Below are 15,416 nucleotides of genomic sequence, written 5' to 3' on the forward strand. Positions count from 1 at the left end.
AGGTCCTAGATTGAAGCTAGTTTCATTGGATTGATAAGAGTGGAAAAAGTTGATGTGTATACTATTTGACTAAAATTGAGACTAGCCTCAAGTCCTCATGAACCTAATTAGGAGTTCTCATTGGCACTCATCACCAATATATGGAACGACTTAAAATACAGGATAACCATTATAAGAATATGTCAAAACTAAATAGGAAATCTCAAGAAGTGCGATGATATTTTGAATTTCAAATTTTAATTTCATCGTGAAAATTTGTGATAAGATTTCAATAATATTTAGTTTTCTTTTTTGATACATGAAAAGATAAAAACAAAAATCAAACTGTGATCAGAGGTGTAAGACCAAATGAATGTTCTACCACTAAAACTACAACTATAACCACATGATATTAATTAACAATTTTTCTTAGAACGATTCCAAACAAAGCAATATTTTCTCATATTAAGCGGCATTCTCACATTTGTGTATACAAAGTTTGCTATATTTTTAATTCAATGGTGTAGAGTACAAATCACTTGACAACTAAGTTGGAAAAAAAAATATTGAGAAAAATAGTTGGGAAACTTGGGAGATTAAGCATTTTCCTTTTTTTTTTTTTTTCCTTTTGTTCCTACCACCAATCAAACAGAGAAGGCCTGCGTTGGAAAGATCATATGGGAATTGCGATCTCACCCATATCATGACATGTGACTGTCACACATGCTCCTTATTTGGACGGACAGAAAATTTAACCATTTTCCATAAAAGAAAGGGAAAAAAAATAGCTTAAAAAGTTTCTGCCACATTTGACTATTGTGGTAAGGAAACTTTTTGCCATCAATTGCTGCCATCCACTCATCCTCTCTCTCTCTCTCTCTCTCTCTCTCACAAGTGAATGGGATTGGCCAACCCTAGGAAGAATAAATATTTGATTACTAATTATTAGGTGTTACTCTCTGTGGAATATTATGTTATGCAAAAAGAGATCAAAGTGTTTTACTTGCATTTTTAATTAAAAGGTGACAAATCTGAGTAACATGAGATGTCTACCAGACATGCGCATAAAACAAGCTCCTCCTAATATAAATGCAAACATCTCCATGTGGATTCTAACTGCGCAAGTAAATCAACAAATTTAAAAGGGTTTAGTAGGGCTTGGTTTGTGTGTCCATGGCATGCTTAAACATGTTTAACAAATAGCAACAAGCCCTTTGCATTGCAACTTGCAAGTAGAAGAACAACTTCTTTCTCTCTATGGATCCTAGGATTTCCTTCTCCAATGACTTTGCAGACACTCAACAAGCCATCAAGCATGAAACCAGCTATAGAGAAGCTCCCGTTTCCTCCGATTTCGAATTCTCAGTGAACAACTTTGGAATGATCTCGGCGGATGAGATCATGTTCAAGGGCACATTGTTGCCCTTGAAGGATAATGGTGCCAACCAGCTAGGGAAGACTACTACTTTGAGAGATGAGCTGCTTGTTGATGATGATTATGGGGATGTATTGCCAAGGGCACCAAAGAGTTTAAGCAGGTGGAAGGAGCGTTTGGGCCTCAAGAGGGCTCAAGTTGTTCCCAAAAAAGCTGACAGAAGTCATTCTGTTCTGGAGAGGATAGCTGAAGAGAGGAGGCCTGTGTTTGTTCATGAGGCTGTGCTTATTAGCAAGGAAAGCCAGGTAAGATGTCTTTCTTCTTCTTCTTTTTTTTGTTTTTTGTTTTTTGTTTTTTGTTTTGTTTTTTGTTTTCCTTTGGTTTTTCTAGGTAACATGGAAATTGAAAACTCTTAAGATAATTGCAAGCATGGACACATTTAGAGCAAAGTCTTGAATGATTTATTGTTTGCAGGATTTTCTATTTGGAGGAGGGTTAAGTTGCAGAGATGATGGAATGTGATGCAAAGGTTGCTATTCATCTTTATTGCAAGAGGAATGAATTATATTTCTGCTAACTATTAAGGTATGATAGAGTGGCTTCTGTGAGTGTGTGTTTAGGGCTTGGCTTAGCTTTCCAGTTCTTTTGTCCATTTAATTCTAGACAACATCCCCATCCTCTTCTTCAGAGAAGTAGAAGATGATGATGATCAACAAGAAGAAGGTATTTGGCTGTTCCATTTTGTACAAATGTTTGCAGTTGAAGAGGTTCTATGAGTTTATGTAAATCTATTGTGTTTGATCTATCTTATTATGATTTGTGTGGTTCTATATAGATTTTGATCCTCCCACTATATATTCATTTCACATTATCAATTCAGTCAACCTGTTGCTTGCTAACACCAATTTCTCATTGTTAAAATCTTGTTCTTTTTTCATCTTCCTGAAATATCTTTTTACTGCCCAAATCAATAGCAACATTGCATTAAAGGTTAGTAAGCCTAGTCCCACCCCACATCATCTGAGTGTCCTTTGAATGTGTGGTGTTAAACCCATAGGCATCCTTTTCTTGTAATCCCCCACCCCAATACGGAGAACAACTTACCTATATTGAGATGTCACTATACCAGTATTCCAAATTGATCACGCACTATCATGGGTTTTAATTTTCTCACATGATAGTGTGTGGAATACCGCTACAATGACATCTCCCAAATGGGTACTGCTGCTGCTGAACTTTCCAGCAAGCCAAATGACCATGACCACTCTCTTCAAGGAAGAGTCACAAGAGGAAAGGGCCATCACCTATATTTTAAGACGACAGATCCTTTTCAATGCTTGATGGTTACTAGACTTCAAATCCTCTTGTGTCGGCTGAGTACTAAAATTGGCCTACATTGCAATTCTAGGTGTAGTGGGACTGGTTCAAAAAATGCATTTTCTAGATCATATATATCTGTAGCTTGTGGTGAGCTTGAAACTTGAAAGTGACCCGTTCATTCACCAAGGATCACTTTGGGTTGAAGCAAGTTGACCACCGTTGGAAACCGCTAAAGCAACAACAGTTGGATGTCATTTAGGGTCCCTTAATTAATCAACCTGCCAACGGGGTCTAATCCAGTTAAAATGGTCTTGACTTGCAAATCATAGGTTTCAAGTTTAAATTCCCACGACATTATAGTTGTGTGTGTGTAAGAAATCTCACTCCCTTATAATTTAGACAATCCTTATACTAAAAAAGAATTAATCAACCCAACACATATTGCAATCAAAATTTCACCGACTCGAAATGCATTGGAACATATGGATTTTCCTAAATAATAAACAGGATTGAATCCATCCTTCATATTTTTAAGTTCCTTTGGGAACCTTCCACTCCAACCAACCTTGCATCAACAATATTACATGCTTTATATTTGCTTAACCATTTCTTACGAAAATGAAATCCACTAACACTAATTAATCTCGCTCAATGGTTAATCTTAGTACATGTAGATGTAATATTACTCATCTTCATAATTTTTTTATATTTTATATTCTTTTCAACATTTGATCAAACAAATTTTGGCTGTCGTTTAAACGAAATAGCGATATTTAATCATATATTCATTTTTAGCACTAATTATATAGATAAACCATACACCATTTAATTTCTATAAACAAACCCAAAAAATAACAGTTGACCTTATTGAATTTAATTTTGATTTTAAAATTTTGATGCCCTAGAGTGTTTTTAAGTATTTTTACAAAGTTTTGGTGTTGGGTTTGTTTAAGAAATTGATGGCAATTTTATAATTTATAAAAACCTCTTTGTTAAGTTGTAAATAGACTTTGGATGTGTTTCTAAAATCCATTTCATATAGGTTTTTTTCTTTTATAATTTAAGCCCCTATATAGGGTATAATAGTAAATATCCCAAAGAAATATTGTCTAGTTTATTACCCAAAGTGCTTTTGAACACATTAGGCAGAAAATTAAAGTGCTTCTGGGTTATAAAAGAGGATGCACTGGAATTTTTAATAAAAATTTCAACATGCTTATAATAAAGCATTTATGCAGTCACATTGGAGCTTTAGTTCTCTCTGTCCTGTGTGGTGAAATTGGCATCCAGTCTGATGTCCTTCCTAACTTGAATGGTCGAAGAAATTATTATTTATTCAAGAGAGATATTCTAAGCAATATTATGCACGTTGCATGTACTCACAAGCCAGAACAAATCGATTGACTACCAACACTGCTGATTGAGAAATAATGTTTTGAATAAATATTTACAGCAAACAAATGCAAACTTACACTTGAGGTTTTTTGAAAGAATAACAATGGCTATCTAACTAACTATGCCAGTCAGATGCTAAATCTACAACGTTTGTGGGTATGGTACAACCTTTGAGCGGTATTTATCCATATACATTTTTGTACAAAATTACCTGATGTTTCTGATGGAAAGAATCCGGTGAAAATCCCGGTAACTGTACACCTGCAACCGATGAAAATACAGAGATACTTTTACTATAGCAGTTCTAGGTTTTGCGCTATCATGTGATACTTCATCAATAAAAACCCATCCGAAAATATAGTGCATCATAAAGGCTAAAATCATGAGCACGTGGCATCATTATCCTCCCCAACCCATCATTCCCCAGAAGCTTACCAATTGAGACAAGCACACTCATACACACACACAAGCATGTTTAACAACGCCAAACCCACAACCCACACCACCCCCAAAAAAAACCTTTGTTTAAGCCGATACGGAGAAGTTCAACTCACATGATACATAAGTTCTAACGGGAATAGATGGCCCAGTAATGATCTCCTTTCCCGAGGCATGCAAGAGTTCAAAATTTCAGTCATGGTTTAATCACCTGCATTAAAATATCCGACAATAAAAAGTCAGTTATCAAATTGGGATGTGCTATGTCATGGAAATGCAAGAAATATTCAACTGAAATGTAACTATGTGATCGAACCATCAGTTTTGTTCCCATGGCTGAGGGGGGCCCAGATATTTCTCCATGGACTCTTTCTTGCGCTCAGGATCGAGGCTGCACACATGAACAACCAGTTAGCCTTGGTCATAGAGATTAATGTCCTCATATATACTGTGATGATTTGTGTATTGTCAAAATATACAAAACAAAATTAAGAATTCAACTAACCTATTTCTGAAGCCAAGAAGAGCACAATGTACAGCACTAGCACAAGCCGAAGCCGGAGCTATAGCAGCTGCAGGAACTGCCCGAACAGCAGTTGCCAAAGCTGATCCTGCACCAGCCCCACGTTGGTATTTTTTTAAGGGGAGTCCGGACCAAAGCAGAGGCAGATTTCCCCAGGCCATCACTGAGGCTTTCATAAGCCTGTCAAAGCAAGAAAATTAACTTTTTAAGAAAAATAAAAGAGCACATGCCCACGCCCAAAATAGGTAGCACTTGATTATTATACATAGTAAAACACAATTTTTACGTCCACACTAAAGAATTTCTAAAACTAAATTTTGTACAGAATTAATCCTTTGAAGAGAACCAATGAGAGGGAGGGAGGGAGGGGCAAAAATCAACTGAGAGTCTTAAATACTTATTTTTCAGGCTCAGTTTCTCTCAAAATTAAATTTTATAACAACAGCTTTGGTTTGAATTTTCAGATTTTGAAAGAAATCATTTTTAAGGCCCAAAGTATTAGGAATTTAGGACAACTATTTCTAAGTTTGTGCAAGCAATTACCCCAGGTTGGAATATTCACCTGATGAATTCCTTGTTGTGCATCTTTAGGCTGATTAGATCTGACATTGGTTTTCATTTTATGTGGTACCGACCATGGTGCAGAAGAAGGAATTCCTGTAAGTAAATATTCTGCTTGGAGTAAAATGTCATGAGCCCCAGCGGCCAAATGTACTCCAAGTCCAACAGCTTCAAGAGAAATACTTCTAAGAAATGCAATTGTACCTGAAAGGAATTAGTGCAATCATGAATACCAAGGATTATTCTTTCCAATTTAATATTATCTGATATGGAGACAGATGGTTTTATTATACACTGTTAATTAATGATAAAGGCCTCATTTATCTAAACTCGGTTAATTGAGATTCAATAAGACATATAACTCGAGTCAAGGAACACCTAAAAACTGACATGGATGTGCACATTCCCAAAAGGGAGACAGTTGAATGAATTCAACGTACCTCTTTGCATTCCCTTAAGTACTCTTTTGTCCTTCCTATAACTCTCAATGGGCAAAGAAACCAACTTTGCAGCACCAGCACCAACTGCTACCAATGACCTAATTGTAGGAAGACCTCGCAATATTTTGTGAATCTACATTGTGAAAATACAATAACTTGTTACACACAATAGTATTTGCAAAGGGGCAGAATACTAAAGAAGTGCAGGTAATTCCAAAACCTGATTCTGAGAAATATCTTCTAGCCACTCCCCTACAATTGTCTCACATACACTACCCCAACCATAAATACCAACTGCATGAACATGCTTAAGCTGTAGCTCAACCCCCTGCATTTATTTGTGAAAGTATGGCCAATAAGTTCCTTTGTCAATCTCAATGAGAAAAAAAAAGTTTAAATACAAACAATGGAAGGTAGAGATCAGATAGTTATCAGGACTGCAAAATTCAGTAACACAAATAGAATTTAATTTCTGTTACAACAAGATTTTGGGAGACAATACATAACCAAGAATAACAAAAGCACCTGAGTAACCAATACGAACATCAATTATCGAGACATATACAAAATAAGCAGAACGAGGAAAAGATTCAGCCCTACCTTGTTTATAAATTATAACTCATCACCTCAGGTATTTGAAGTTTGTAAAGTTATACACACATGTATGTGATTGTGCATGTGTAAGTATACATATATATACAGTGAGCCTCGTTTAAAGGCAATCCTGCTGTTTACTCATTCCAGATTTAGACCTCCAGTAACTATTAATACATATTTTCATATTCTCTAATCTTGTCATTAAAGGAATACGAGGAATACACCAAATTCTCAACTCAATTAAGTAGGACGACAGCAAACATAAGACAAAAACCATAAGATAATAGACCGGAGCACAAGAAAGACTTTAAATCTGCTAACTGGACAGTAACTAAAAAGGTCAGAAGTTTGATGTTAACCAAGTCTTCTGCAAATTTCATGGGAATGGATACCAGGAAAGCATACGATTCATGAGATCATAGACCAATTTTGTATCCTTTCACAATCAGCTCTATGGGGACAAAAAGTAACAAGTAAAACCTTTTTCTTCCTTTACTTGTATATCTCATAAAGCATAAGAAGCAAACAATATACCTTCCATGGGACAAGATTTACAAGTTCTACATACTTCCCGCCTCTTAATGCTGCCAGATCAACACGGCTGGGACTGTAGTCAACCCGAACAAGAATAGGCCATATATCAAACTTCTGAGGAGAAAAAAAGGAAACTGAAGCAATCAGTGCATGGATTTGCATATTTAAAATCCACATATTACGGGAAAAAAAATGAAGCACGTTAATTTAAGAAAACCACAAGTTGTGGATTCTAAGAATTATGCATGAATATTTTATCCCACTCTTTTGTTTGTATTTCCCATTTTCCCATTCATTTTTCTCTCTCAGGGAAGTAGAAGAGATAAATCATTATAATGAAGACTGGCTTTGAACACGGCTAAGCCTAAAGTAATAAATGTTTGAAGTTCGAGTACCTCAGTAGTCTCAAAAAATAGGATCATACAGCTGAAACCAATTTATTGGGAAAGGCTTAATTAAGCTAGGCTGATTCCCAGCACCAGGGTGATCCCTTTATGTTCTTTATATAACATGCTATCACTTTCTAGAAAATGCAAACACACATTTGTGCCTAGGATGAAAGCTAAAATTCAAGGCACACCAGGGAGAAGAGGGGAAACAACTTGCCTGAAAGTAGGGAAGAAATGCCTCCTCTTCAATGGTAGGCCCTGCAAGATTATTACTTTTGGCTGGCAAGAATTTTGAACCATCTGAATCTTGATGACACCCTGGAGACTGGTCGATTGAAGAGCTCTTTGCCCCAAAAAAACTGATGAGAAAATCAAGTTGGCACTGATGAAGGTGCAATAGCATGGGAAGGAGGGCGACACGCAACCTACAAGGGAGAAAATATGAAGACCAACACTCAATGAACACTGTTATACCACCATCTATACTTCCTGGGGCATGACAGCCCAAAACAGATTTGCACTACCACCTTAACTAACACACTAATTATAGTATAAAAAGAAGGAATACCGGTACTCTTCAAGAGGGGTTAAGGGATCCGGTCTGACAGATTCTAAGTCCAGCTTGAATGCTTTTGAAGATGATTTCCGAGGACGATCCTTTGAATGATAATATCCGAGTACCTTCCAACCAAGAAGGAAAAAGAAATTTAATCAATTTTGTAAAGCCCAAAAATTAAATTTTGGTGTTAAAGTATGAAAGGTTTACCAGTTTCCAAGGAGCATCTTTGCTCCGGTCATATAGATAAAAATCTTGAACTGAAAGAGAAAGCTTAGATACACTTATTCCACCAGCAGGGAAAACATCATATTGAAATTCCATCCCAGACAGTGCAAACTCTAAACAAACAGTAGCATCCCTTCCACTACAATCCACTGATCGCTGATCAGTTGCTCTAGAATCATGCCAATCAGACCCAGAAAGCATTCTCCACCTGACATCAATGTTCTTAAGAAGTACACATCCAATGGCCTTTCCAAAATCATTGCATTTTGTACCTTCTATAGAAGGAAGCTTGTCTTCAACAGGTTCTTTCATACTACTTTCACTCGCTTCAGAAATGTGGTTTTCTAGAATTCTTACGGATGTACCATACCATCCATTATTTTCTGCTCCAACATCTCCGTTAATGACATTCCTGGTCTTGCATTTCGGAATCTCATGCGGTGATTGTCTGTTGGCAGACAATTCCGAGAGAGGTCGTAACTCAGATAAACAATACCCTTCTATTAACTCCAGAACATTACCTTCTTGTAGAAATGATGTTTGATTATTTTCTAATTCCGCTACAGGCATTGACCCATCAAAAGATGGACCAGGAGAGAAAATTTCAGGAGTTTCGATACTTGAGTAACGGGCCTCTCCAAGGTCTTGATCAAACGAAATACAAATTTGTGACTCAGAAGTATCATATTGACAGGTCTGATCCTTATCTAAGTGAAATGCATCATCACATATCTCATCCATTAACCCAACTGACCGAGTTTCACTCTCTGTAACCGCACCAAAAGTGTGCACTTGAGAAGTTGGCAATAAAGAATTGCTGCCAGAGTTACTTGCTTCATCATTGAAACCTCTGCTCTCTTGCTCCTGCTGTACTTTATTCCATCTAGTCTGCAAATGCACGACTGATTCCTCCATGTCAGGGGCAAATAACTTTTGAAGTTGGGCAGCCAAACGAAACAGACTAGACATGGTGTCATAGCATGTTTCCACATAAACATGAGATTTTGAACATTCTACCTCCCAGAGAAGGCCATTATTACAATTAGTTTTCAACGTTGCTTCAACAAGTGCCTCTCTGGCAACTTTAACATACCCAATCTTGTGAAGATGTTCTACACTATAAATGCCACCAACATCCTCAGGCTTTGCCATTACACGGAGAAGAAGCCCAAGATCTTGCACTCTAATTCTGTATACACTTTCCATTGAATCTTCCGTGGTTGAATTTGAAAGATTCAAGGAAGACGCAGCCAAAAGACAAGAAACATGTTCCTCGTCTTCTTTGACATATGAAAAAATAGGCTCCGAATCTAAAGCTTCAGTCCTGACCATTGCATTCTTCAGGTAGGGCTCATAACTTAATCCAACATCAACCAAGTTAAGAACAAAAGACGATCCATGAGGTGAATTAACGTCGCCCTTTTCGATGTCCACTGCTTGCTCAATTTCAGGAGGAGGAATAACGAAAAAGGAGCATATTGCCTCAGTCCAATCCAAGCGACCGCCTACTGCAACAATTGTGGCACATCGGACAGTTATAGATGTAGAACCCTGAAAAGTCTTGGGATCCCACAGATGTACAATATCAGAACCAGCCAGCCTAGAGGATAACGCATTAGAGCCCCCTCCATCACCACGCTTCATTGTTGAGTTGCTACATGCGATCAGAAGAAACTCCTGATCAGGAATACCAGTGATAGAACCCCACAATTTGCCTTCCCCATGGGCCAGCCAGAAAAAATTGGCACCTGTTATACCTCCAATATTTGAGACAGAGAGCATTTCTAGTTTCTGAACTTTCAGTTTTAGCTGATGCCACGCCCCAGGAAGTTCACTCTGCATCGAGCTTTTGACAATCTCCTTTGCATCTAGGCTAATCAAAATTTCTACAGAATCACAGCCCACAAGGATAGATGTCTGAGACACAGAAGATTTTTCCTTAACATTGACTGAACCACAAGCCACATTTAACTCATTTATCATCTGATCTAAAAGACTATATAACCCTTTATATTGAGTATTGCCTAGACTTATTGAAACAGAAGGTAGACAAGCATGCAGGGAAAAAGCGGAGCTCAAAATAATCTCCTGTCGAGTGTGGGAGTTTAAATCTTGTAGATCTTTCACAGTAGACACAGAAGCAAACTCATGATCTTGTCCGACAAATTTAGAAATGCTCCTTGATTCCTCAAAAGCAGCTAAGTTCTTGGCTTTCTTTGCTATCCAAGGACCAGTCACATAACCCTCCTGCCAAAGCATACTAATGACAGAAAGACGGCCTGTTCTGTCGGTCACGGACATTATATTCTGTGCGGTAAATTTTTGCCTCTGCATGTTCCCAGATCTTATTCCAGCATCATCCTTACTTGCAGGACTGACGAGGAAAACATCAAGATTACCAACATTCAAATGTAAAGAACGCGTGGCTGTTGAAGAAAACCTTTTATCTGACCTTGCATCTGAAGTTGGACCATGCTCTTGAATTATACCTTTGTTAAAAGTTGATGGTGAAGAAAATTCAAGTGCAATAAACTGATCCCAGGAAGAGAAGCCTCTAACATCTTCACCCCCTTTAGCACGAAAACACAGAATTATCCTCGCACTAGGGATCAATATATCACCTCGCAGGCTTTCTGTTGAAGACAAGGTCGTAACACAGCTAGAAGATCTTCTAAGATTCCCATGAGATGAACCATGTTTCTTATTGGAGGCCTCAGAAGGAACCTCAGCCTGTTTGTTATTCATTTCGACAGGCTTTTCCAATTCCTTCACCAATTCAAATAGCATATTTAGCAAAGAGAAGTCCATCCAGAAAACAAAATGTGGCAGTTTCAGTGAAAATGATGTTGTCCCAGATAAACTCCCATTTGATGAACTCGAACCCACAGTAAATTGGCAGTGAGTAACACCTGAAGTTTTAAGCAATGTAGTTCTGACTACATCATCCTTATACCCAAACGGAAAATCTTCACCAGCTAAAGCATTTGATTCATCCAAATCTTCAGAAGATGAGACATACAGAGGAAGAGCATTTTGAACATCAGCTTGAAGATGTAGAACCGAAAGAGTTTGGCTGTTAATATTGTTATTACACCCTTGAAAGCCAAACACAAAGGTATCATCTTTGTAACTTGAGTAATTAGCAACCTCAATGTACTCCATTGTTCCTTGAAACCTTATTTCTTGGGGGCATACCTGTTGACCTTATCAAATGTTTCAAGTTAGTGTAGGTGACAATCATGTAGAACCAACAAGTGTATAGCATAGACATCAAACTCAAAAGACAAGATGTTCCCCAAGCACAGGTATTACCTGTGTAACAAGAAGGATGTCTCGGCATTCTGCTCCTAGGTATAGAACAGCTGAATGAGCGCCCTTAGTATCACAAAAATGTGTCTGGTTTTCATTTTGAAATGAAAACACGACAGAAATCCCAGCTAAAGTTGCTTTAAGATTGGTTTCAACATGCTGCTGTTCTGTACACATTAAAATCATAGTTACAGTGAAAAATGTTTAGAAGGAAATAAGGATCATAGTTTGAAAACTTTATTATCAGGAAACAAATATCAAAGACTAAAAGCATCTGAGGACTCAACAACTTGAGTCCGTGTATATCTCCAGGACATAAACTATTTTTCCTCTTCTTCATTTATTTTAACTTTCTTCCATGATACTATCTTTTCTTGTCGTTTTAAACATTCTTTCATGATCTTCCTTGATGGCAATGCAAGATATCCTAGATTTAAAAGTGCAAAAATACACAATCATATTTTAATGTAAAGCGTCAAACTGAGTTCAACAATTTCTTTCCCGCATGAGTATAATAACTTGACACCAGACATTCCTGATATTTCAAGGATTATTAATACAGTATTTTGATGCAAATAACTTCCAGAAACAATAGCAAAATGAATTAGCCAGTTAATACATTAGATATTCTAGGTTAATAAGGGCGAAATGCACTTGCCAGAGGGAATATGCAAAGATCCAGAAGCAAGGCTGGATGCAGCTGTGATAGCAGTGAAAACAGAACACGTCCAGTTCCACGCCCCACTGCTCCCTAAAGCTGATTGGGAACTTCTAATTCCATCAAAACATTCAAAAAACTGGTCCACACTGCACAAACACCAAAACAATGCATATAAGAACAGGAGATACACACAAACAAGATGATGTGAAGTATGAAAAATATTGCTCAATTTATACGTTACGCTAGCAATCATCAATGCAACAACATAATCACCACATGAAAAAGAAATAGTTAATATATTAATGAACTAAACAACCCTAGAAGTCTCTGGCAAGAGTATCAACAGTAGTTCCTTGATAATAGCAGAAAAAGATACTAACCTTGCACCAAAATCAAGTTCTTCAATAGCATCCTCTTTATTTTTATGAAGTAAAAAGGGTACCCAATCTGATATAAGATGTGACCCAGGTAGAAGACCTTCAGTCATTGAATCTTGCAGTGTCAAAGAAGAGGATTCTGTGGGAAAACTACCACAAATTGGCATCACCTTATCCGCTGCAGAACAAACGGACCTTGGTGAAATGCAGTGAGAGGCTGAATCAAGGAAAACAGAATCTGCTGACTTATGACTACTCCCGTCCTTTTCCAGATTTTTATATTTTTCCCAAGCAAGCAAAAGCCATTTAATTGTGCTGGGTTGAAATCTTAATTCTACAGGTTCAATAGAAACATCCGCGTCCACTTTACGAATGTCTAAAGACCCATTCTTCCAAGGTATACTTAATTTTAAATTCCCTGAAAATCCACCTCTTTTCCCAATCAATATCGGCGTGGTAGCACCTGGTGAACGGGACCCTGAAAAAAATTCAGTGAATGTGCTTTCTGTCTCGCATGGAATGCATGTTTGATTATCAACATCATCCATTTGGAGCAATTCAAGTGCTGCTCCTTGAAACTTGACAAAGTTTGTTAGTTGACTAATCCCGAGAAAGTTCTCAATTCTTGCATCAGCATTTTGAGGATCATCTTCAGAAACACATGTTCCACATTCTGTTTCTGAAATTCGAAGCACCAAGGTTGAGCGACACCCCGATGTCTTTCCATCCATTTCTATACAAGGATCAAATGCAACAATCAACCTTTTTATCGTTACATGGAAGCTCGTTAGAAACCACTTTACCATCTTTGCAATTGTTTTAACACCTTCATGCACATCCCTGGAAGAAGATTTTGCGGTATTTTCCCCCATGTCACCATCTACCTTAACTGGGTTACCATCCTTATCAAGGTTACAACTTTCAGCACTACCTTGTGAATTGTTCTCTGCACAGGGAATTAGCACAAGCTCAAGTTCATCCACTTCAACCTCACATCCTTTGCCCTTCCAAGGCATTCTAACTAATAGGGACCCAATAGATCCTTCTTTTATTATCACTGATGCTGCTGCGCCAAACTGGAAAAACATTGGCCATAAGAAAGCAATTAAATTCCAGAACTATAAATTAAATGTCAAACTCAAGACGCAGTTAACAAAAGTAAATAGCGGTATAAACTCCACCAAAGCTCAACATTACCTTAGCTTACGCACAACAGTAAAAAATTGGTCTTTAACAACAATAAAAAATTGGTCTTTAACATCCAGTTAACAAACTATTCATATTTTTCTCATAACAAAAGTTATTTATAATCACACACTATAGGTTCGTGTTTATTACAAAATTCACAAAAACTAATTCATTTTTTTATCCCCAGACAGGCTACTTCAAATTCCAGTATCCCCTACAATTTTGAATAACGGACGAGAAAAACGCCATTACAGTCTAAACTAAGCACAACCGACCCAGAACTCACATTCTAGACAGAAAACAGGGGTAAAATATACATTTTTCCTTCATTTTCTCATCAGCCAAACACGAGCTAATTCCGAAACCAAGTACAGAAAAGCACGCGTACCTTCTGATTAAGAAAATCAACGTTAAGCGCAAGGTCGCTGAGCTGAATAGTGCCCTCGGAGAGCTGGACATCGAGCTGGTCGGCATCAATATCTCCCAGTATGAACTGCCCCAACTTCTTCTTCAACAAGAACTTGCACACTCTCTTCACGGCCCACCGCGAGAACATCGCCTCCGCCGACTTCGCGATGTTCCACGGAAACATGGCCGCCGAAGGCAACAACGATACAGACAAATTCGGAATTCGGTGAAATTGAGTGGAATTTGGTGGAATTTAGGGTTTGGGGAATTCAGGAGGCCGAAACGGTGCGTTTCGAATTGAGGTTGGTAGCTGGAGGTCGAGCCCTCACAGATTCAGAAGCGCTATAAAGATTGTTTCGAGCTTCTGATTTGATCATAAGGCGTGAAAAGGAAACAGAAAGAGAAGTTGGGTGGGAATAGAACGAAACGACGATGACGCCGAAGACTCTTTTTTCTCTTTTTTTATTATTTATTTTCAATTTTTGTTTCCTTTCCGCGTCATCGTCTCCCGGTGGTTTTTAATTTCGCTTCCTATATATCGGTCCCGTCTCCCAAACCCTTTCCATCATAAACTCTAGTAAAAAGTTAAAGTGAAGAATATTATTCTAGATAAAGTTTGTATTTTTTTGGACTCTAGTAAAAAGTTAGAGTGGAGTATACTTCTTTTAAAAAATCTATTTACATTTATTTTATTTTATTTTCAAGAGTCCAATTTAAGTTGATCAATTGAGGAGAGTCTCATAAAACATTTAGGGATGGCTTGGTTGGAGTATATTGTTCACTATTTGGAGAATAATTTGAGAAATACTAAGGAGAAGTTAAACATACATATTATGGTGAAATACAAGAAGGGGATCGAAATACTAAATTCTTTCGTCTTACTACTATTGTTAGAAGAAGAAGAAATAGAATCGAAAAACTTCAAAATGATAGTGGTGAGTGGGTGGATAATTCTAATGGCCTCAAAGAGCTGGCGGTGAGTTAATTCCTTGATCTCTTCTCTATGCCTCAAAGGGACTACAACAGTTCCCCCATCCTAATATGTTTCCTCAAATCATGGCAAATGACTTGACTTCGCTGATAGCTAATGTTAATATTAGTGAAGTCAAGAATAGCTTATTCAATATTGGCGGTCTGA

General features: G+C 37.6%; 2 protein-coding genes across 3 annotated transcripts; one reads left to right on the forward strand and one right to left on the reverse strand.

Annotated features, from left to right (window-relative positions):
* The first annotated feature begins 999 nt into the window (after positions 1 to 999).
* On the forward strand, positions 1,000 to 2,188 carry LOC103335285 (uncharacterized). Of its 2 annotated transcripts, XR_016127680.1 has the most exons (3): positions 1,000 to 1,659; positions 1,829 to 1,939; positions 2,043 to 2,188. XR_016127680.1 is itself a non-coding variant. In XM_008238296.3 (2 exons), exons 1-2 carry the CDS (start codon positions 1,237 to 1,239, stop codon positions 1,874 to 1,876), a joined length of 471 nt encoding a protein of 156 aa, XP_008236518.1. In that variant the 5' UTR covers positions 1,005 to 1,236; the 3' UTR covers positions 1,877 to 2,188. The 2 variants fall into 2 exon arrangements, 1 of the variants encoding a protein (XP_008236518.1); XM_008238296.3 differs by having other exon boundaries at positions 1,005 to 1,659; positions 1,829 to 2,188.
* A 1,886-nt stretch (positions 2,189 to 4,074) lies between these two features.
* Positions 4,075 to 14,612, reverse strand: LOC103335286 (autophagy 2). The gene is given in 16 exon segments (XM_089054568.1): positions 4,075 to 4,330; positions 4,624 to 4,718; positions 4,824 to 4,898; positions 5,013 to 5,152; positions 5,154 to 5,210; positions 5,593 to 5,795; positions 6,032 to 6,164; positions 6,252 to 6,359; positions 7,163 to 7,276; positions 7,769 to 7,976; positions 8,120 to 8,232; positions 8,318 to 11,530; positions 11,648 to 11,811; positions 12,303 to 12,451; positions 12,686 to 13,758; positions 14,259 to 14,612. Coding segments are annotated over 14 exon segments (5,952 nt in total). The 5' UTR covers positions 14,463 to 14,612; the 3' UTR covers positions 4,075 to 4,330; positions 4,624 to 4,718; positions 4,824 to 4,825.
* Between the last annotated feature and the right edge of the window lie 804 nt (positions 14,613 to 15,416).

The sequence above is a fragment of the Prunus mume genome, linkage group LG6 (genome assembly GCF_029339155.1).
Source record: "Prunus mume cultivar Tortuosa linkage group LG6, ASM2933915v1, whole genome shotgun sequence".
Taxonomy (NCBI): domain Eukaryota; kingdom Viridiplantae; phylum Streptophyta; class Magnoliopsida; order Rosales; family Rosaceae; genus Prunus; species Prunus mume.

Coding starts and splice junctions, on each gene's coding strand:
- LOC103335285 (XM_008238296.3), top strand. CDS start 1,237: ATGGATCCTAGGATTTCCTTCTCCAATGACTTTGCAGACACTCAACAA. Junction 1,660..1,828: donor TTATTAGCAAGGAAAGCCAG/GTAAGATGTCTT, acceptor TATTGTTTGCAG/GATTTTCTATTTGGAGGAGG.